The following is a 23,119-nucleotide window of genomic DNA, read 5'->3' on the forward strand; positions in this document are numbered from 1 at the left end:
TATTTACGTAAACTCTCTTAGAACGAAGTACATATCAGAATTTAACTGCATTCGAAAATTCCGAGGGACTTTCTTGCGAAAATAGCAAGTGACACAGGCTTGGAATCGATCAGCCAATTATTTGTCGCGGTACTTTCAGTTTCTCGACGGCTATTTTGTTTACAATTTATTCACGGACAATATCTATTTTGCTGCTACTTTCCAAACATTGCCCCCGTCCAAATTACATTCTCTTCCATTAACCATCGTTCGTGGAATGTGGCAGATAAAGCAAAGAGTTCTGATCCTTTTTAGGTCCACGAGGCAGACGCGTGCTTGGTACTGGCGAACAAGTACTGTCAGGATCCAGACGCGGAGGACGCGGCGAACATCATGCGCGTCATCTCCATCAAGAACTATTCGGACGACATTCGCGTTATCATTCAATTAATGCAATATCACAACAAGGTATTTTCATTCAAGCGTAGTTTGGCGCATAGTCTAAATAAGTTTTTAGTAGAGGTATTTTCTCAAATGTTCCCTTATTTCCTAAAAAGTACCTACTTAGATATTCTGTTGTAAATATGATCTGAGTTTACACAGGACTCTGACCTCTAATTTTATCTACACAGATAATCTCACCCAGACCTAACTTTGTCAGACCAATTTGTTCCAAAAGACCTTTGATAATACTAAGGCAATTTCTCCATCAGAAGAATAAATTTCTGTACATGCGGCCAATTTATATTAAGTGTCTGAAACTATCTCCAATTTGACATCTCTTTTACGTTAATTAAATATTTATAATTAAATTTTGTTCAACTACAGTAGAGTGGTTTGTAAGAATATGACACGATTGTTTTATACTTTTGGATGATCAACAATCCCGACTAGCGAGTCCTCAGCGAGTAAATACTGTAGTCCCGTTTTTACCATGCGTAGTACACCCAGTAACTATCCCCACCATTTATTGGAATCCTTCAGTCGAGAGTGAGAGAACCCGAGAACGAGCGCGAGGGAATGAAAGAGTGGACGGCAACTTCGTGTCAACTGTTGCGTTCCCTCTCGCTCGCTCGTAGGTATTCTCACTCGCGGCATCGGCCGCACGGAATAGTCTCTGCAACGCGTCGTACCCCCGCCGCCAGCCCCGTTTGTCGGGTTTAATACGAGTCTTTACTGTAATTCGTCATGGCTAGCATGTCTGTCTATTATCGCTTATTTCTACTTCATGTCATTAGGGCAGTACTGTCCACAGTCGCTCCCGCGGGAGCTTGGGATTCTCCCACTCTCGTCCACGTTGCCAGGGATACCGCGCGACGCTAAAGAGGCGACCATGATAGATCAGCCGCTAGCCAGGCTAGCCCGTCACGGGAGCCTTCGTAGCGTCGCGCGGTCTCCTTGACAACGAAAGGCACGCTGTGCGAGAGAAAGATTGGAAGGGGAAACAGGCGCATGAGGGGCCCCTACGCTGGACAGCGCTGCATTAGGGTCTTCTCAAAATCAGATCAAACACTTTTATAGCTAGTAAATGATATTTTAGATATATGGTGTTTGTAAACGTTGGCAATGGCATAATTTAAAAAGTTCACCCGTCAATATCTCGAAAACGTATTCGTAGAATTTTTTTAGACCTTATTTTCGGAATCAGCGGACCATTTTACATAAGAAGAAAATAGTGGCATCTGCTGCACAATTTTTTTTTATTTCGTAAACTAGTGTAATTCAAGAAAATACACACAATTCCCCAATTTCACAGAAAGTGGACATAAAATATTTGTGCAGTAAGCCATCGACATTTCAGCTAAGTCCTACTCAATAAAGAATCAATTTCCTGGAAAACAAAATCATCAAAAAAATTGATTTCGCATATTCAGTGTTTATTTACAAAAAAAATTGTTTCTTCTTCGAATATACCACGAATTACCCGCCATCCTATATTTATCACACATTTCCCAAACTCAATGATACATTTGAAAAATATATTAGTAACTGATGTATAGAATGCACATTAAACCTCAATTTTAAGAGTTCACATAAAAATTCGAGCATTTGCGTGCAACTGTCCTTCCAAAACCAAATCACCAAATGCATTTCAAGACCCGAACTCTGTTGCAGGCCTACTTATTAAACATTCCATCATGGGACTGGAAGCAGGGCGACGACGTAATCTGCCTGGCTGAACTGAAGCTGGGTTTCATCGCGCAGTCTTGCCTGGCGCCGGGTTTCAGCACAATGATGGCTAACCTCTTCGCTATGCGTTCTTTCAAGACGGTCAGTAGAATGTCGTCCTCCGGTAGACGAAACGATCTGCCGATTCCTCCCCATCTATGCATGTGTGAACAATGTTAGGGTTTTTTTCATAGTCGAGCTGTTCACAGTGATCGCGTGCGAATCATTTTTTCCTCGTCGGTCGCATTTTTCGCGGACACCCGGCAAACGGGCGTCCGGTCTCGTCGTGTCCATTTTTCCTTCTCCCCTCTGGAGTTACACGCGTCCGCGTCGCTTCGTGAGCTCCGTGGGCCGCGCTCGGGGCCGTCAGACTCACTGCCCCTTAACTGCGCGCCAGTTCGATCGCGCGCACGTGAAGGTCTATGTGCGAGACAGATACACGGCCGTTTCACTGTGGACAAACGCGCGAAATCCGTACATGCATAGGAGCGTGTGTGATTTAGAAATGGTTGGTTGATTGGTACCAGTCGCCCGATATGCAGGCTTGGCAGAATGACTACCTTCGTGGAACCGGAATGGAGATGTACACCGAAACACTGAGCCCTACCTTCATTGGAATGCCTTTTGCCAAAGCCACTGAGTAAGTCGGTTCATGAGCAATCCAACATCCAGCAGTTACCTGCATATCTGATTCAAGAGACGAGACCTGTGATTCCGCTCGTCTGTTTTTGTGCCGTTACAAGTACCCGCCCATGCATTCTTAACATACCACCGAAACTAGCGTTTGCTTTACTTGCTCGTAGATGATCGATCGTTCTGTTACTCGAACTCAATCACTTCTGGCTTTGCGATAGTTGATTGGTTACTAACAGGCAGATATCTTCGACTTGGAAATTCAAAAAATTACGGAGTACTGGGACTACCTGGGGAATATTTTGAAAAGTTAATAGGACGTATTTGTTTTAAGTTCTACTATTTATTGTTGAATTATACGGGTATAAATTTTGGTCAGGATAGGAATTCTTTATTTGATGTGTTTTTAATATGTTTAGACAACAGTATTAACGAGAAAACGTTCCTGACTGGAAAAATCTGATTTTAATGAAACTTTTTGTGATTGTAAAGCATATTTATTTATTTATTACGGGATAACAACCGTTGGCACATTTAATAAAAGACAATATAGAGAACGAACAAAAAAGGTAAAATTAAAATGAGAAATACCAAAGAAAATAACAGATATTACAATACCAGTATCAATTACAAATTAATCATCCAGTTTTACAAAACTGAGTTTCTGAATGTAGATAAGGAAATGGCGAAGATGTAGCGAAAATATTGGAGTATGCAAAAAACAATTTTTTTCTGCAGAAATTAATTCTGAAGACGTGACAATTATTGCTTTCTTTCGTTTTCTTAATATAATTTTGTACCAGTGCTAGATAGAACAAAAAAACTTTAAATATAAGGAGTGTCCAGTTTTTTATGATCTGTCAGACTACTAAAAGAAAAATAAAGTTATATTAAAAAAAAAAACGAAAATCGCGATAAATTTAAGGGCTGATTCCACCCCATCAGAAAAATGCTCCTTGCATGCATCAATTTATTCATCTACACTAATTTACAGTCACAGGAAGTTTCATTAAAATCAGAATTTTTGGGTTGGAAACGTTTCCTTGTAAGTCTACATAAATTTACAATTTTTTGTTTTTAATTACAAAACGACAAAATAAAGGAAGCAATAGTTCTTTTTATATTGTAAGTATGCTTTCCCTTGCTTGTGAACAGTAAAGACAGAAATAGTGTTGAAAGGTTTGATTTTTATTTACCTCACAAGAAATATAAGCGACCAAAAACATAGTGTAGCACTCGTTAAAACATTTCCTACTTTGTACTTCCACCGTTTCGCAATTTTTAGAATTTCCAAGCTACGAATCTCTCGTACACAAAGTTTTCATATCATAACAGTGTTCTATGATTTACTTGAGCATTTGATTAACACAAATAAGGGATTTCTGTTTTGTTACAGTTTCAATAAAATAATTAACAAACTAATAAACTCTGAATGATCATAATCTTAAATCGATCGTACCTCAATTTCTCTGGTAGCTGGTCATACCTTTGCATTTCGAAGTAGAGCAAGGAAAATAGATTTATCCGCAGAACGTTTAATGAAAGCGCTATGTTATTTTGGTGGTTCAAGAAAACGACGATTTCGAAAGAGTCCCTTTGTCCAACGGGTGCTTGCTCACCCGTGGAATATCTACGATAATGATAGTACAATTTCGGGTGCCACGATGAAAAAGTCGGTCGTTAAAAAGCAGGTATATTTCGTTGGGGAATTCATTCCCGCGAAAATTTCTGTCTCAGAAATACGTGTACTCGGTCGACCATTTTACACTCTCTCCCCTTCCCGCGTTAACGACGGCGGAATCACTTGATAAGGGTCCGTAGTCTCTTGAATCGAAAAGAAAAAAAAAGGATGAAGCTTTGCCTCGCCTATGTCTTTCACTACGCTCCACTCTGCTATATACATTATATGGATATATATTTATATAAAGTATACATATACAGAGTATAACATTAAGAGCGTCGCAAAGTATCTGACACCATGGGAGAGATGAAATTTTGCTTTTTTAGAGACTGTTCGGTTTCGAGGTAGATATAATGTAATTAAATTAATCCTTCGCACGCAATCATGCTTTTAACGGAGATACTGTCAACTTCACACTGTTTCATGTGAGTGACAACAACGTCGCGTCGAAACAGAGCCTTTAATAGTTTTACAGGCAGCTTTCAATGGTGTCGTTATGAGGGTTAATTCTTTTTCTCGTTGGATGTGTGTAGGTCACACCATAAATGTTTTTAAGTATTTGCGTTATAATCCATTTCTTGACGAATTAGATAATCGCACACTGCCAGGGTTTCTTAATTGAAAAGTCCTTGTGGAAAACACTGTAAGTGCCCAAATTCAAATTCTATACTATAGCATTACCATTGGCACGTAGAACATTTTCGATAAAAAATCTTTTCCTTTTTCATTTTGGCACTTACAGTGTTTTCTACAACGAGTCTTCAATTCTTGTTCCGAAACGGGAGCAAAGAATTTTCTGAGTAATAAATTTTAAATACCCACTATATTGAATATTAAAATAAATTATTGACTAGTGGTAACTTGTATTTGTGCCCCAATTCTACTAGTATGTGTTTGATTCAACACTGGACGTTTCTACTTGCACGGTTTGTCTGTTAAAGTTATTAACGAAGAGGGTCTAACAAGACATCTTTCTTTCCACTGGCCTGACTATAAATAATCTTTCCATAGCCTTGCTCCTGTAAAATTATTTTTCTCGCCAAGAAATAATACTAATACGTCTTTATTACACCATCAGATTGTGTTAGATTAATACATAGTTCGTTGTTATTTTTTTTTGTGGTGTAATGGGCGAAATTGAGCAAAATGCTGTTTTAAAATCTTATCCTAATGAGTTACAAACGCAGGTATTTAAAAACATATGTCACTATTTAAAAAATGTAATGGAAACCCTGATACGATTTACATGTAATGATCTAGAAAAATTAAGCCATATGTTAAAATTCAAATTAACAGAAAATTGATTACTCAGTGATGCCTGCCTCGAGATCAACTAATCCCGAAAAAAGCAAAAATTTCGTATCGCCCATGGTTTCAAAGATATTGGATTGTGCCACTCTTAAATTTACGGCCTGTATATATATACTACATTGACGTGTCAACTATACTGTACAGTACCGTATCTGTGCTCTACACCTAATCGATGTAAGCCACCCCTTGATCGCTTTAGTAACGTTTCAGTAATTTCACCCCTTTTCTGCAATTTCTATGTACGGTTCAAACTCGATAGGATACCGCGGATTGCACGAACATGGGTAATCAGCGATTGCTTTGAAGCGTTGAAGAAAATCAATGAGCAAGATCTGCCAATTAGTTTCATTTCGATAGACAAAAGCGCAGTCACGTGATTCGATGTGTAATTATTTTAATCAATCGTTTCATCGAGGCTATTGCCTGCGAATACAGATCCGCTAATCATAGTAGAAGGAAGAAGTGATTTTTCATGGAAAATGATTTATGTCATAAAATTATTTTTAAAAACTCATCTCTGGAAACTCAAAGACTTTCATATTCAAACATAGTCCTTTAATGTCTCTTTCTTAATTGTAAACTCGGCAAATATAATTAAATGCGTCAGTATTTATAACCTACATTTTCAAACCTAATACATCGAGTCTAGTTTCACGTACAAGCAGAACTTTACGCCGAACAATTTATTAATGAAAAAACTTTGCCCGTGCCGCGCGAAAGTGTGGGAAATTGTTTTCATATGGAATACTTCTACCAACCGCTTCTATACTACACAAATGTTTTAATTTAATTACCGTGGAAACCATGTGCTGTATTCAAAAACTTTACTCCATAAGCTCGTCTTATTTATTATCCCTCGAAGAACCGCGCTCTTCTTCCTACATTATCTCGTATAATTCGAGCCGGCTGAACTTGCGCGGATTCTTCAATCACCGAGCAATCTGTTCTCCGATTCTTACCCATCGATCAGACACTCCGCGGTATCGATGAACTCGGGTACTGTTCGTATGCAATGAAAAATCACGGCTATAACAAGCATTAACAACAAGCGGGCAGAAAGCAAGCGTTAGGGATCGTATTCAGTAGGCATCATCTCGATCTCGTCAGCAGCTCGCTCTGAATTGGAGACGGACCAGAGGCTGCTGCGTTTCTCGATCCTTCTAGATCTTTAGGGCTCTGTCGTGCATGAAAACGCGCTGACGCAACTGTAAGATCTTGACCAAGAGAGCGTCTTGGGCGGTCACGATAGATTGGCGCCAACAGAGGATCTTTCGATCTACCAGCAATTGCATTTAGGTACCATCTATGGGAAGCTGGCCAACAGCAGTTTACCGAAGATCGTGTACACGGACTGAAACGTGCATCAGAATTCTATTCTCGTCGGGGGGGCCGTTTGTGCGGAGACTAGCGAAAGGGTCACCCAGCGTGACGTTCTCTGGCCACAGTCAATTTGATTCTGGGCCACCGCGATCTTTAGGTCGCGCCTGCCACGCGATGCGCGAACATCGCTGTGCGAGAAAACGCTTAGCCACGTCATATTTCGACAGAAAGGGCCTCCTCTTTCTTTACTCGACTTCGAGAAATAAGACATAATGGGAAGGAGATGTAGGATCTAGCTGAACGAGTGTAGACAGTAGACACCATAGAGCGTAGAGCTGAGTCTCGTAGAACATCGCTGTAGACACTTTTAACACGAGTTTTTTTTACAGAAACCGTCTCTAAGATACATCTTTACGATTCCGCGACTATGCTTCTCGGTAATGCGTTTCGCCCCGCGAAACTGTTCATTTTTGTCCATTGATCGCGCGGCGCAGCGCGCTCTGCCTTCTTTGCATGCGCGAGGAGAGGCAGACCAGGAATCGGCGTTCCTCTTCGTGCCATGTTCACCCAGTGTCTTGTGGGCCTTGAAAGGTTTGATGACGTGGGGTGTGATTGGTTGGTGTTTCAGTCGCCGGATACTCAGGCGTGGCAGAATGATTACCTGCAGGGCACGGGCTGCGAGATGTACACGGAAACCCTCTCCCCGTCCTTTACAGGGATGACATTTCCCCAAGCCAGCGAGTAAGTTCTCGCTGCTATTGGCTGCCACACATGCAAACTTTTAACCCTCGCCCAGTCGATGGCGGGTCACTTTTGACCCATGTTCACGGTGAAGTGTAGCGGGAAGAAGGCAGCTTATATATCTCCGTGCTGCCCACTCTTACCGATACAGTACGATTGTCCCTTAGACTCGGTATCTAAGAACTAGCTCTAAAGTACGTGCAATAGAAACTCCGATATGGATAAAAAATGACCCACATCGGCCTCTCGCGTGGTAACTGTTTAAGATCAGTTGATAGAGGGTTAAATGCCAGCCACAACAAACACACACACAGACACGTAGGATCAAGTAACGACACATCATCACACATAGACCTAAACAGGACACACTACACGAGAACACTTGGCAGACACACGAGTGCGAGACTTTGTTTCTTTGCCTGTCTGAATCCTTGATCTCGCACACTTTTTGTATACCTCTGACATCGCTGTGAAAATGTGTACATACATACTTATACACTTGTACGTGGATACAAAATGTCACCCTTCACCTCGGTTTTCTTTTTGGCTCCAACCTCCTTTATTCCACCAGAGTACTTTTGACTAGAGTAGCCTGTTGTTTGATGCCTCGGTACTTTTGGGGTGTATTTTCGTATTTTACACACATTCAACCGTACGTTTTTATATAAGTAACCATCTATACTCCTTTTTATGAACTCTTTGGTTTTTACATCCGACTGGCTCGGTTTTGCACCAATCTTTTTGTATTGCATAGAAATAGCCATAGTGGGACGGATGCAGATTTCACAGTGATCGAAATATGCCCGGGATGAACAGTATCGGGGAAACTTTTATGTGCAAGCGCCGCTTAAAGGGCTAAGGGATGCAATGAGCACTAGTTTAAAAGCGGATTTAGAACAGTGAAATAAAGAATAAACAATTTCTGGAAATGTATGTTTTAGTTGCTTTTGTTTTCGAGTTACTATGGCATTGTACAGGATATTCACTTTATTTGGAAGAAAGTGGTAAACGTGGCCACCTAGATCTTTCACTTGTGTATTTCGTTTGGAGTTATCAGGTGAAGCTTTTTTTTTACTTTTAAGATGTTAGGGATTAATGATTCCCTCTATTTTTTTAAATGAAAATATATTTTGTCAGTAATTTAGTATGTAGTGCTGATGATGATGGGAATAATAGTAATAATACAATGATGTGTAAATGCGTGTCACTACTTCAGGACTAGAAAAACTAGGGTGAACTTTGACATTTTTTTTCATTGAAAATATTTTATAATTTAAATTTCGTTATATGCATCTTAAAATACATACTTGCATGTAACAATTGTGTAGATTTAATTCGAAAACTAAGAAGACTGAATATCTAATAGCGTTTTTCTCGAAATGGTATTTTTAAAAAGAAGCAGAACCAATAGCGGCAGTTACCAAGGAGCGGTAACCAATATTTCTCGAGAACTAGTGAACCGATTCAGTTGAAATTTGGAACAGAGGTTTTTGATAGGATTACTTAGCTTTTGTTGTAGGATTTTTTAAAAACATTATAGTTCATTTTTATCAATTAAAAAACGAAGAGTTTTTTTCTTTCAACTATCTACTGTTGTTATCGGTGCCATTAAAAAAATTTCCGCAACTATTTAAACAACAGTAAAGTAGCAAACAAGTGACCAAGAATAGACAATTAGTTATTGAATCTTATAAATTGTTTCTGTAGCGTTTAAAAACGTTCGTTATCTTAAGGACAAGTGGAACAATAAATTGCTCAGGTAAAAGTGATTCCTTTGTACAATTCTAAAATTAAGACTACAGACCCCACGCTGACGACATTGTAACAAAATGCCGCACTGACTATCAGACGTTTATTCTAAGTTTGTTAATGAATTTTATCCTAATACACAATTTCTCCAATTTAAAATATTTTAATAAAGCTCCAAGTATGGGAAAACCTTGAACAAATCTACGTCAAATAACGCATTTTTATATAACGCGTAATTAAATAGGTGGATCAGTGTTTAGTAACTATTTAACCTGGTCGATGAAATCTGCATACGTCCCAGCAGAACGTATCATGTATTTTTATATTGACGTCTTTACGGCATCTCACGGTACGGAGTAACGAGAAATTTTTGAGAAAAATTTTACCAACGCGCATAAAGCGTAAATGTCATTATACATATTTCATATTTTTGATAAACTTTTGAAGGATGCGTCGGGAACGAATTTCCTTTCCGCTTTGTCCTTGTCATAATAATAAGTGTTCATAGGTGTAGCGTTTTAATCTTCTCTTAACAAAAATTGTTCGTTGTACACGCATGCCTGCTGCTCTTTATAATATGAAATATAGTGAATTTCAATTGTCACATATTTACACCAATTATGAGGAAATTCATGGGTGAGTTCGTGATCGTAAACCACAAGTGTCCATTAACTACTAAATAATAATATCTTACTGTTAGTAATGCTGAACTAAAATTTGTATTTTCTACCTTTATACAGTTTCACATGATACTTAGAAAATTCGAGTGTTCAACTGTAATTATTGGGTTAAGTCGCGAAAAATATTCAATAGTAATAATGTTTCTTAATTATTAAATATAATTCTTGATAGGACAAGACATTCTTGATGAACACTTTCCAAGCCATTGTGATTTCATTCAAATGAATTTGAGATTGAAAATGTTGGCACGGCCAAAATTATTTTATTAGCATGATCTAATCCAGGTATGTTGAGACTTACAGCAGTACGTGTTTAAATTAAACAACATAACATTTATTAGTCAGTGCCCGAAAAAAATCCCACCTGGTGAATAAGATAATACTGAAATAATGGTACACTCGACAAATCCTTTTAAAAAAAAATTAGCACTGTTCAGCACATTATTTTGTGTGATATAACTTATATCAATAAAAAATGTCTATATAATTAACGAATTAGTGTATTAATTATCCAAGAGTATAATAAAGTTTATTGAAAAAGAAGTGACAAGGGAATTACAAGGTATTTACATAAAAGAATATAATTTGGTTATTTATATCTATGTATTTCTTAACAATATGCCATATTTCTGTGCATTTCTTAATAATATGAAATTGAGATGAAAAAGTTTTGTTACCAATTGAAATTGCTCAAGTAGGTATGTCATGTGAAATAATTAAAAACAATCATTGACTTTTTTAAAATATAGCTGTGCATTTTTTAGCATATTATTGAACATTATCGACTACAACATATTGAAAGTTTAAAAATACAATAAAGAAAACAAGTATGTATCATATTCTACATGGTACATTAAATCTTAGACTAATAAAAATTGAAAATGTCCCATTATGGTTATTAAGGACGTTATCCTCTTATCATATAAAAAGTATTATTTATTGAATCATAAGACTATTAACGCATATATTCTTGCTCTCAAGGTTCGAGTTTGCAACATTCTGCGAATTTCAAAATAACAAATTGAAATAAAGATAATTCCACTGTATTTTGGTGCAAAAAATTTTCTTCGATTTTATTGCAGCTAACAATCATTCAATCAAAATAACTTGGATTACAATATACTTATCGAATTCTTATTCAAATCCGTTTTTCTTAAAAATATAATTTAATGCCTGACAAAATTTGTCATAATCTCTATAATATATTAGATTTGCATTATTTACTGTAAGAATATTACAAATAAAAGTATTTAATATGTTATTATAATATAATGCCCCTTTCTCATCTTAAATCAAATCAGTTTCGCGTACAATAATAGAAATGTTTTCGAAACTTAACCTAATATCCCAATAGGCAGCGTAATAGGTACAAACATGCCACCCACTTTTATCGGTTCTGATTTAGACATTACTAACTTTTTAATAAAATTAAATTGTACGATATATAAATATGTATTAAATAATCAATGTTCCATAGATCAATATTTATGTGTATTTCATACACAGACCAAAATCACATGATTTTTTTAACTCCTTAGAGACGTCTGTTCTGCTGTTTTATTAGTAGTAGCCACATTTCACTTAATTTTAGCACTGGTTTATTGTATGCACTATCTACTACTACATATTAGTTAACACTAGACATTATTGAACTCTTTCTGCCCTTTCCAATTACTTATGCAGAATGAGATGAAATTATACAGAAGTAAGCTGCTGCCCTAAATATTAATTTCGTGTACAGTAAGCTGAAATAATCACTGAAAATATTGTTCAAAAATGCTTCTTATAAGGAAACTTCGATAACCCGAAAATTTCGATTTTTTGGAAACCTTGTAGGTTTGTAGGGAACTTGATAAAAGAGTCACGCATTTTTTCTGCTACGTTTTGTTTTTTTTTTTTAGTAAAGAGTAAAAACACACCGTAAATGTTAATGTGTATTTTTCAATTTTCCTGTATATTTTGAAAATTATAGCCGATATAAAAAAATGATTCAATGAAAATTTAATGGTTTTTCGCGCTCTGTGATGCTATGTAATAAAATTGTTTAAAACGTGTAGTATAAATACAAAAAATACCCACTACAAATTTCAAACAATTTTAGTACACAGTTTTATAGAGCATAAAAACATTAAATTTTCATTGTAAAAATGTTTGATATCTGCTACAGTTTTCCAGGAAAATATGAAAGCACGCATTAACCAAGGGGTGTTTTTACTCTGGCAAACCCAAACTTGGCAGGAAAAAAATTGCCTGATACTTCTGCTGTGCTTCCCCGCAAACTTGCAAAATTTCAAAAAATTTGGACTTTCAAATTACGTATTAGAAATTCTCTTGTTAGTAACACCTAGCCGAAATCAATTAACCATAAAACGTGAAATAAATAGATTAATTAAATTGAAGTATAGAACAATTATTCCATTTAATAATTTCGTACAGCAGTACTTCAGATGATTATTTCACTTTGTAGCGTCAGCACAAAATAAAGCTGTTTCTTCTGATACTTACCAAAGCAACGTCCAGAGAGCTTTGACAACATACTGGATTGGTGCAAACTAATTTCTTACCTTGCAGTTTGAGGCTTAAACCGTACAGTGGCGCCACGTTTACACAATTTGAAATCTTATTTTACCAAGCACTGCTACTTGCGTATATATATATACGGTTATGATTCCTCCCATTTTATCTATCCGTTTGTACATACACACGTCTGAATTGTAGTCACAATTTGGTTTGCGTGTGTGGAAGTACACGACCCATCAAAATGCGATCCCCGTTCTGTAGTAGACACCAGACCTCCTCTGGTCCTCTTTTATTATTGCCATTACTTATTACGTCATACAATCGCGTTGGGCTTGAAAGCAACAGAGAACATTAGCTTGTTGGTCTGTTCCTCGAACTTTGGAGTAGCGTAGGACGTTAGAGCGTTAGCCTAGAGCGCACTGGAATTCGTCCATTATCGCATGACTCGAATTAACTAGACATTAAAGGTATTATTATGCGAACCATCTCACTTTAACCGCCTGTTGAAATGCCTGCTTTTGCATGTCTCTTTGATATTCCAATTGATAGAGCGTCGCAGTTCCATTCGCACAATCAAATGTTACACGATGCAAAATAACTAATAGTAAACACTTGCTTCTGAAAGGGATTCATCATCAATTATTTATGAACAAAAGGGAAGAATTTGGATGGACTGCGTACGCTCTGTAATGCTGTGGGTGTTGCACACGCTACAACTAATATCCTCTGTGATTCGCGCGAAATTTGAAATGAGGTCTTTTGAACGTATTGTATTTTGAAAATTTTAACTCTTCTCTCGTGAGATTTGAAATATATAAATTATTCCAATATTGAAAAATACCTCTTGCTGGTGTATGTGTAATAGCAATTTTCTTACCTAAGCATAACGAGAAAAATTCAGTTGATTGGTGTGTGCAGTGGAAGCTTGCTTTTAAACTTTTGATAATAATTGCATTGTTAAAAAACAGAATTTTTCTCCAAATTGGGAAAGTGATATATTTGCTGAAAGTAATTTGCTAAAGGCAATTTTCTTTAACAGTGAGCAAGAAAAGGCTGAAATAAAGTCAGAAAAAAATTATATTTTAATGAGTTAATTTTCATATCGTATCTTAAATCCGGTGATACAGTAGGGGAAAGCGGGGTAATTCCAGCCACATAAGCAGTAAATGCTGTAAAATTTGAACAAGTTACACATTTGTTAGTTTTTTTATATTAATTGATAGTTTGAAGTGTCTAGTTTGTATTAGTCTGACCGAGAAAGCATAAATTTACGTTGTAACAAAATTGGGAGCATTAACATAAAAATAGTTTGATGTTTTTTCTTTATGAAAGAGATAGGAAAACTGTTAAATTAATAAAAAATTGTGTTATTTTTTATTTTACAATCAATTAGTACATATATCACAAGTGTATTCTTCAGGGGAATCCCATCCTGAACATTCTTCATGTGGACCATTGACCACAAACTGTGCACCGGAACCACATTTCATCACCTTTTCCGAATTCTTTGCAAAAGGAGCAAATATCGTGCTCTACTTTTTCGTCACAAATATCTGAATTGTCCGATTCAAAATTCAGTTACTTTTTTCTTAGGTTTTTGTTTACCTCCTTTTTGGGTATTTCGATTTAGAAGCGACATTTTATTCTTACTAATTACCTCCACGGCCTTTGATAAATTTTCCTGATTCCATTCTGCCTTCTTCGAAATTATTTTACATGGAATTACCCCTCACTTTTGGCCAGTATTACCCCACACCTCGTGTTCAGATATTTGAAGTAATACACTGAATTGAATTTACATATCACGAAAAACCAAATGTGAGTTTGAAAGTAGAAGCATTCCTCTATTTAATGAGACTAGTATTAATAATTCATATATATTCCATGTACTAACTTACCTTGCTTAACAATCGACCACTGTTATAAGATTACGGTGCGAAATGAACACTCCCAGATTAGTTTGAAACAAAAGACTGCTATCATCATGGAAACCATGAATATTAGCTCGCCGCATCATTAACAGGTGGCAGTACCATACAGAGTCAAGTTTCGCGGTTTTTATTTAAAGAAATAGAAGTGGCCGGAATTACCGCGGTTTCCCCTACGTCTCACTTGTAAATGGTCTCCCATTTTGTTACTAGTTTTAGCCATTTGTAATTTATAATAATCCTCATTTCAAAAATTTAGCGAATCCTACAAACACGCAGAAATACATGTATGTTTATTAATGTTTGTATAAGATTACGAGATAAAAATAATTTATTCTACTTGTTCGTGGTGTACTCTGTAGTACATGTGTAGATATCTTTCATTAACGCGAGCAATGCCATTCGTGTATTTACGAGCACGAATGATATTGTTCACATTTGTTTTGTAAAACTTACGAAGTTGTTTTTAGAACATTTGTTCTACACGCTTAAAAACAAAGATCAATGTTACGAAGTTGAACTTGTGAAACAATTGTGCTGTCATATCTATCAAGCACTAGCTTAACACATACTATTTCGTGGATAAATGTTTTGCATTCGTGAATAAAAGTAACAATACTGTTGGAAGACATGGAATATTATGCAAAACTTCGTCCTAGGTTGTGCTTCACAAAGCTGAAGTTACTGTTGCTGGCAATCGAGATAAAGGGCGAAGGAGGTTGCGACAGCAAGATCTCCATCAATCCACGCGGTGCCAAGATCGTTGCGAATACTCAGGGATTCTTCATTGCTCAATCTGCTGACGAAGTGAAGCGGTAAGAACGAAATTTCTTGCATGAAAAGCGCCCAAAGAAAAAGTGGTTGATACGAAATTGAACTGCTAGGTATTGGAATTTCATTTAGTTTGCTTGTACAGGGTCAGCGTTTTACCCTGCAACCCGCGCTCGCGCGAACAGGTAAAATGGCAACAGCGCCTCACGGACGCATTCCGCTACAACCATACACCGTCCCGGCGATCGGAGAGCTGCCAACGACCGCTGGACAGCAGTGATGCCCCAGCTTCGAGGATTTTGGGATGGTCTCTTTCAAATTAACGTCGCAAAGTGCTATTCAGAATTTCCCGGCCCGGGTTGAAAAATTTAGGGCCTTTTTCGTATAACTTTTGAACTATAAAAGATATTAGAATGCAATTTGCCCCGAAAAATGAGAAAAAATTATTCCCTCTTAATGATGGATAATTTAACATATTTTACATTTACTTAATTTTTTTCTATCAATTTTTAACCATAATTGTTGTAAAAAGCTTTTGCAAACTGTTTTTTTATACTGTATTTAATGCTGCTTTTAAAATGTTGATAAACAATAGGGTAGTTGCTTCTGTATCATTACTTTCAGAAACTGAGAAATTAAATTTTTATTCAATTATGTGTTAATTCTGCAGACCTCAGAATCTATTGTTCCGGTTTTCTTTTTTAAGGTTTTATCCTTAATTCAGTGCATACCTAGATCAGACGTAATGGGTAACTAATGGGACGTGTCTTTGATTGTAGCATTGTTTGAATTTTTTTTCTAGAATTTTTGTGTCTGAATATTTTAGCTACTTAACGCCACGCCTATACCGGCATCCGTTAATGTCTTTTTTTGGAACGATGCGCCATTATTGTGGCTTTTACACGCAGGTGGAGAAAAATCTCTCCGTAAAAGGGTATAGCGCCGCGGTCAACCCTGTCGTAGCTAAAATTTTTTAAATTGAGACGGGCACGAGATCAGTCGACATTATTTTCAAACCTAATTACAGTAATCTGGGGTGCGAGTGGTAAACCGGAGCGCGCGGCTCGATTACCTGGGCCGGGAAATTCCCAATAGCTCTTTGCGACGTTAATTTCAAAGAGACCATCTTAATATTTTTGGAGCTCGGGCATCACTGCTGTCCAGCGGTCGCTGGCAGCTCTCCGCTGGGCCGGTGCATGGTTGTAGTGGAATGCGTCCGTGAGGCGCTGTTGCCATTTTACAAGTTCGCGCGAGCGCGGGTTGCAAGATAAAACGCTGATTCTGTATCTAGAGAGGAAGTCAGAGAAACTCCATTTGCATAGAATTTGTGAAATCCATAAAAGAAATATCAAATATGTTTGACATGTTGAATGATGACCACTACTTTTTTACATTTACAAGAGGTTTTGGATTTGCTTTGTGTACTTTTCAATTTTTACAAGCCGAGTACTCATTAAAGCAGCTTGATTAAATTGATAATTCTTAAAAGGAAATAAAGATTGTGCTTAAATAATCTAAATCTTCATATTCGAATAGCTGTGCAATTTTCCAAATTTTGTTTTATTCAAGCTGACATAAATTTGTAGAATATGAGCACCGATTAGAGACATGTTTTTGTGTTAAGCTCGCAAACAGTTTAAGGGAGTGAAGTGTCTTTTCGAAATTCATCGGTAGGAGTAGTCTCTAATTAAGGGGGTACACACCTTTATAAGGTTAAAAAAAATCGTATGGAGAATATTCTGTGAAAGTTTTACAGGGGAATTCCGTAAATTTATGAAGTTGTAGTTAAGATTGTGAGAGCGTTGCACGACAAATACATTTGTCGTGTAAAACTTTAAACGCGTGCTTCTCGAAACATACTTTCTGGAGACTGTCTGCGCGATAACTCTGTCAATTTTCAATATTTTTTCGCGAAATTTCGAAAATTCTCATGGCGAGCCATTTTTACGTAAGATGTCACTCTTTCGTTTAAAGTGGTGCAATTTCGTTAATTTCTAAAAATTTAAAAATTGGCCTCTGACGTGTCATATATTCGAGTATTTACAACTCTAGTCTGAACCTTACTATTTCCTCATGCATCCTTACATTTATTAGCGTTCGAACATTTGATAACGATTGCCCGTTGTGTGTTCGCAGGGCGTGGTTTTATTGCAAAGCATGCCACGAGGATATAAAAGACGAAACTCTGATCAAGAAGTGCAAGTGCAAAAATTGTAAGTTTTTCTAGTCTAGTGACACCCCTTAACTGTTTCTTTTGATTCTCGTCAAGTTCTCCGCTATCGAATCTCTAATTAATCGGCCCCCGTTCCACCGGGGACACTTTATACATGACCGAAGATATGTCTGTGTGCATACAGATCACTCTAGATGTACCGAGGACGTTGCGAATCAGACGCCGTCCGTATGTCTCGATCCCCCCGCCGCGAAAGTCCCGCGTGGACGGTTACTCGCGTCTTGTCCCTCGTGTGACTCGCAGAACGGTTAAACGACTATAACATATACTTTGTTACATAATAAGACCAGACGGATCACACAAGAAAGCTCTCTTTATCCACGATGTCCTCCGCCCTGTCCCCCTTTCTTTTTTCTATGTCCTTATGCGACAAAAAGCCGTAGCAGTAATTACTGCGACAATTAACGAAGTGACATGGTTGTGACCATCCTCTTGTGATATATGATCTAGTGGGGCAGCAGCAGCGCTCCTGGGGCCGGGACTTAGGTAACGTCTCACACTCGCTCGCTTAGTCTTTACTATTATCTATAACTATCTCCTTTACGCCTCTGTTTTTCATTTACTTTTGGATCTTCTTAGCCCCTTATATATTTCAGTCTGGTTCTGAAACTCGACCCACTAAACAGTAACAATCTCTCACCCTCCCCTCCCACTTCTACCAATGATTGTATTCTCTGCGTTTCTGCCTCTGTAAAGATTCTGCAATTCTCTCGTCCTCCCATCTTCTCACATTCCCCTCCTTCAATCCCCTTTTTCTATCACCTTTTATCTGCCTCTATATATATCTCTCTCTCTCTCTGCTATTTGCATACTTCTCTCTCTCTCTCTTTCTCTCTCTCTCTGTCTGTCTCTCTCTCTCTCTCTCTTTCTCTGTCTCTCTCTGTCTCTCTGTGCCCTACTTATATGTACATATGCCTTCGAGTTTTTTGACCATTAATCTTGCATATATACGCCAAGACAGTGGCGATGGTGAAAATGGCGATGAGATTATTGCACCTTTAATCCTCGTTTCAAAGATACTGTTCAAGGCGATTGTGACGCCAATGATTGGGTATATGTTCGTTTTTCACGGTCTTTTCGTGCTGGTCGCGTCATCCAATCGTTTCGATGCGAACGCTGCGCTCTAGAGTTTATTTGCGCGATCGGACACGTGACACCTCGAGGCACGCCTTTCAGCCGCAAAAGGGCTGCTCGCAATTTTAACCTACCGCTCGAGTAGAGGCTTCGGTCGAGGCTGCGCCGACGATAATCTCGTGGCTAACTAAACAGCGACGTGAAAAATGAAATTGCCACTGATACATGATACGTGACATGTAACCCTTTAATAGTTCAGTCAGTTGGCGCATGTCCACCTGGCCAGATCAAGGAAATTAGCCTGCACTCTAGTGTGTGCCCTTCTCGCTCGTCTTGCATGCATGACTAGTTCCCGACTCGGGTACTTTTATGCCTTAATGATATGACAGCTTCGTAACAGCTCTCACTCTCAGCTCTTCATCTCTCCGTCTGTAACCCCCCCATTTTAATCGCCTCTCTCTCTCTCTCTCTCTCTCTCTCTCTCTCTCTCTCTCGCTCTCTCTGTCTCCATTACCCCCTTTAATCTATTTCTCTCTATCTGTCTGTCTATCTCTCTGTCTGTCTCTGTCTCTTGCTCTACGTCTCTCACCAACTTTCTATGGCTGTCTAACATACATTCTTTCTTCGATCGTGTGAGAACTCTCAGCGTGCCAGCTGTCATTGATGAGACATCCGTCGGTTCGATAGGGACCACTGGTCACGAGACTTAATCGCGCGTCTTCTGCGCTCCTGCTCCGATCTCGAGCGAAGTGTACATAAGTTGCTTTTGTTCCGCTGCAAGCCGGACCGTCTCGAGCTGCTCCGATCGCAACGGCGGCCAGGTACCGTGGCAAAGCTCAGGGAATTTCGTTCAGATTTAATCCGCCGCTCTACTTACGATGCCACACGACATGACATACACACCCACACACAACGGCTCACCGGATATCATCCGTATCAACGACCTGTACCAGATTCAGCCTCCATCACGATGATTCTAAACCCTGGGCAATCAGCGTTTCTCACGAATCGTTCTTTTTCTTTTTTTCGTTGCTAGGTCACCCAGTCGATTCTTTTTCCCCCCTGTTCTTTTCTTCCTATTTTCTTTTTTATTTGTTCAGTAACAGCTCAGTCGTTTTAAATTGTGAGGGGATTCAAGGACGGCGAGAGATGCGTCGAAGGTAACCGAATGTTTTGCGAGATTTGTGTTCTAGTTTTCAGCGCCCCCTGTTTTAGAGACACGGAAGGTAGCTATTAGAACTGAGACTTGAGTTGTGACTAATGAGTGTAGCTTTAGTCTTAGACTCGTATGTGAATGTGGCTGGATAACATATAGGCGTAACGGATAAGTATACTTGAAATGAAAAATTGGTTAGAGTTAACGAAGTTCACTGCGAACATTTTATATCAGCTGTCGACGTGCTCGGATAATATTGCAGACATAGCTTTTCGTGTTTGCGAAGGACTGTGGCACAAAATGGTAGCTTTGAAAGACATCGAGGAGGAACAATTCTTCCCGAGCATGATTCTGTATGTTCTAAGGAATCAGAAAACAATTATTTTTTATTCTAGAAGCGATGGGAGAGTTACAATAAACACGTGTAAATGCGTGTTTATAATTCGTTTAAGGGGGATTCCTGTGTAACAGCCCCTGAAATTTACGATTTTTTTTTAAAGAACTATTGTTAGTATTGCATTAAACTCTTTTGGGATATAAGGAGACATCTTTAAACTAGTACATTTTTTATGTAGATCCTTCTTATTGTTTATTAACTATTGTGGAATCGTGTTAACCTCTTCGACGATGTTGGCGTCAGGTGTAGCACCTGTCACAGTCATCTGATTGCAAGAAGGAGAGAATTTTCTTGAAGTTGAATAATTTACGCTGGGACTGCACCTAAAATTTTAATTTTAGTTTTTATTTATAATAATTTTTTCGTCGATATAAAGAATAATGCGAAAAATTTGTCTAAGCAACAATTTCAATTTTTTTTCTTTAAAGTGGACAGATCTCAGAGAAAACTATCTACCTTTAGGAACCTTCTATTTTTTTTGCAATCAGATGAATGTGATGGGTGCTACACATCCCGTCAACAGGAGTTACATCGTCAAAGAGGTGGACAAAATTCCACAATAATTAATAAATCATAAGTAGGATCGACATAAAAAAAAATATTTTCTGCAAGTTTAAAGATGCTTTCTTCTATGCCAAAAGAGTTTAATCCAATATGACCACCAGTTTTTTAAAAAAAATCTTGAATATCAGTTACTTTTGGGGCTCTTAGACGAGAATCCCCCCTTAAGGGGTTATGCCTACCTGCAAGGTCAGAAAACGCAAGTATTTTCGGATTTTTTTTAAAAATTTGAACTTATTTAAATAAACGGTTGTATATTCGAAAGTATATATTTTAAAGTTCTTGTAATTTTTTTTAAATGCGATATCTAAATAAATAATGGAATTATAATCGATCTCTCAACAGCGTTTTTTTTATTACGGTGACCACTGTAGCTTTGACCTGGTTCATCAGAAATAAAAAATTCGACCAAAGTGAGTTAGTATATTAGATTATTTTGTCCTTAATCGTGGCTTTTTAATTTCCGTTGCGAAGTTTTTATTTTACAAATGAAAAATGATGAAACATGAGTGCCGCTATGAGAAGCCGCCATTTTGTAGCAAATTAATATTTTGGGATAATGAATGATTAAGGACAAAATAATCCAATATACTAACTAAATTCCCGCGACTTTTTTATTTCAGATGAACCAAGTCAGAATTAGAGTGGTCCCCGCAAACTACTGAAAAAAAATCACTGCAGGGAGATCGCTGATTTTTTTTTATTTATTTATATTTTCCATCGCAAAACTACCACAAGTAGTTTAACAAGTACACTTTTGGATACATACCGGTTTATTTAAAAATGTCTTCAAGTTTAAAAAAAAAATCTCGAACATACTTGTGTTTTCAGAGCTGGCAGGTAAGCATAACTCCTTAAAGGGAAGTTCGATTAGCCCAGCGATTCCCAACCTGTGGGTCGCGAAGTGCTTTCTGAGGAGACGCCGCGTTCTTTTTTAATACTATTAAGTTAGAATTATATTCTAAAATACCTATTATTAATGTTTTTTCTTTACCTTATTAAATTTACCTAATCTTACATGGGGGTGTGGTGTCGCAGGTTATTTGAATATTGTAAAAGGGAATCGCGACAGAAAAAATTTGGGAAACACTGGGTTAGTCGAACATTCCGATTTTTTTAAAACTGTGCAGGTTTGTAGAGGACCTCAATAGAAGTATCAAGCAAATTTTCGTTTGTGCCCGTTTGCGGTTCTTCAGGGTGAAAACACCCCTTGAAGCTTAATGAGTGTTTTTCTATTTTCCAGTATACCTTGAAAACCATAGCAGATATAAGAAAATTGTTCTAAAGAAAATTGAATGTTTTTTTATGCTGTATAAAACCATGTAATCGAATTGTTTAAAAATTGTGGTGGAGGACATTTTACTGTTTAAATTACAAATTTTAAACAATTCAATTACACAGTTTTATACATCATAAAGTGCTGATAAGTTTCCATTGTAATAATTTTTTTGTATCTACTATAGTTTTGAAGATATACAGGAACGTAGAAAGAGCCGAAAATAGGCGAAAACGAAACATTGCATGATACTTCTATTGAGATCCTCTTTAAACCTGCACAGTTTAAAAAAAATCGGGTAACCGAACTTCCCTTTTAGTTGTTTCGTTTCGTCGTCGTTCGTCGATAAATTATAAAACTACAGCTATATGGACACAGTTGATCCACATTTCTCCAGTTATACGTCGGTACACAATAGTGGAGAGTGATTAATGCACAGTGTTAATTACGCTCTCGACATTAACACTCTGCATGTGTTTCCCCGTCGATATTTTCTGGAAAGCATTGAAAGCATTGTCCACGTACATATAGTAAGTATTTTTCAAAACCTGCGCCACTCAAAATATTAAAACTGTGTTGAATATTTCATCTACGTACGGTTATACAAAAGTAAAAGCCATCCAATGTAGGGTATTGTTCTCAGGTTCTCACGCAGCCACAAATATTCTAAATAATTCTTTCACCGATTAAATATTATAATTATTATTATTTCATTCGAGAAAAGGGAGGTTAATATTTATGAATATGTGTATGAATAAATATATATTCCATTAATTAAATATATTTAATTTATATGAATATATAAATGATTTATATATAAATCAAAATTTATTTTCTGAATACCATTATCTATTAATAAATCTTTCGAACTTATTAGTATATGGATTATTTATGGGTTCATCGAATTAATAACTTATTTACTTCAATATATTCCATAAAT

The 23,119-nt window shown here is 37.3% G+C and overlaps 2 protein-coding genes across 51 annotated transcripts in view; one reads left to right on the forward strand and one right to left on the reverse strand.

The window, feature by feature from the left end:
• Positions 1-23,119, forward strand: part of Slo (calcium-activated potassium channel slo) — a 228,869-nt gene that overhangs the window by 160,206 nt on the left and 45,544 nt on the right. For 29 of the 50 annotated variants that reach the window (XR_013087040.1, XM_076826208.1, XM_076826207.1 and 26 more), the window contains 5 exons: positions 295-447; positions 2,095-2,250; positions 7,722-7,834; positions 15,371-15,526; positions 17,619-17,695. Coding sequence is in view for 49 of the 50 variants with exons in the window: in XM_076826208.1 (XP_076682323.1) it covers positions 295-447; positions 2,095-2,250; positions 7,722-7,834; positions 15,371-15,526; positions 17,619-17,695 (655 nt within the window). In the remaining variant the exon portion in view is untranslated. Of the gene's footprint in view, positions 1-294; positions 448-2,094; positions 2,251-2,675; positions 2,789-7,721; positions 7,835-15,370; positions 15,527-17,618; positions 17,696-18,165; positions 18,202-23,119 lie in introns of all 50 variants that reach the window. The other 21 variants (XM_076826209.1, XM_076826249.1, XM_076826246.1 and 18 more) reach the window with 3 other exon arrangements.
• Positions 1-23,119, reverse strand: part of LOC143376209 (uncharacterized) — a 1,054,554-nt gene that overhangs the window by 154,581 nt on the left and 876,854 nt on the right. The window lies entirely within an intron of this gene.

Source organism: Andrena cerasifolii, chromosome 14 (genome assembly GCF_050908995.1).
Source record: "Andrena cerasifolii isolate SP2316 chromosome 14, iyAndCera1_principal, whole genome shotgun sequence".
In the NCBI taxonomy this organism is placed as follows: Eukaryota; Metazoa; Arthropoda; class Insecta; order Hymenoptera; family Andrenidae; genus Andrena; species Andrena cerasifolii.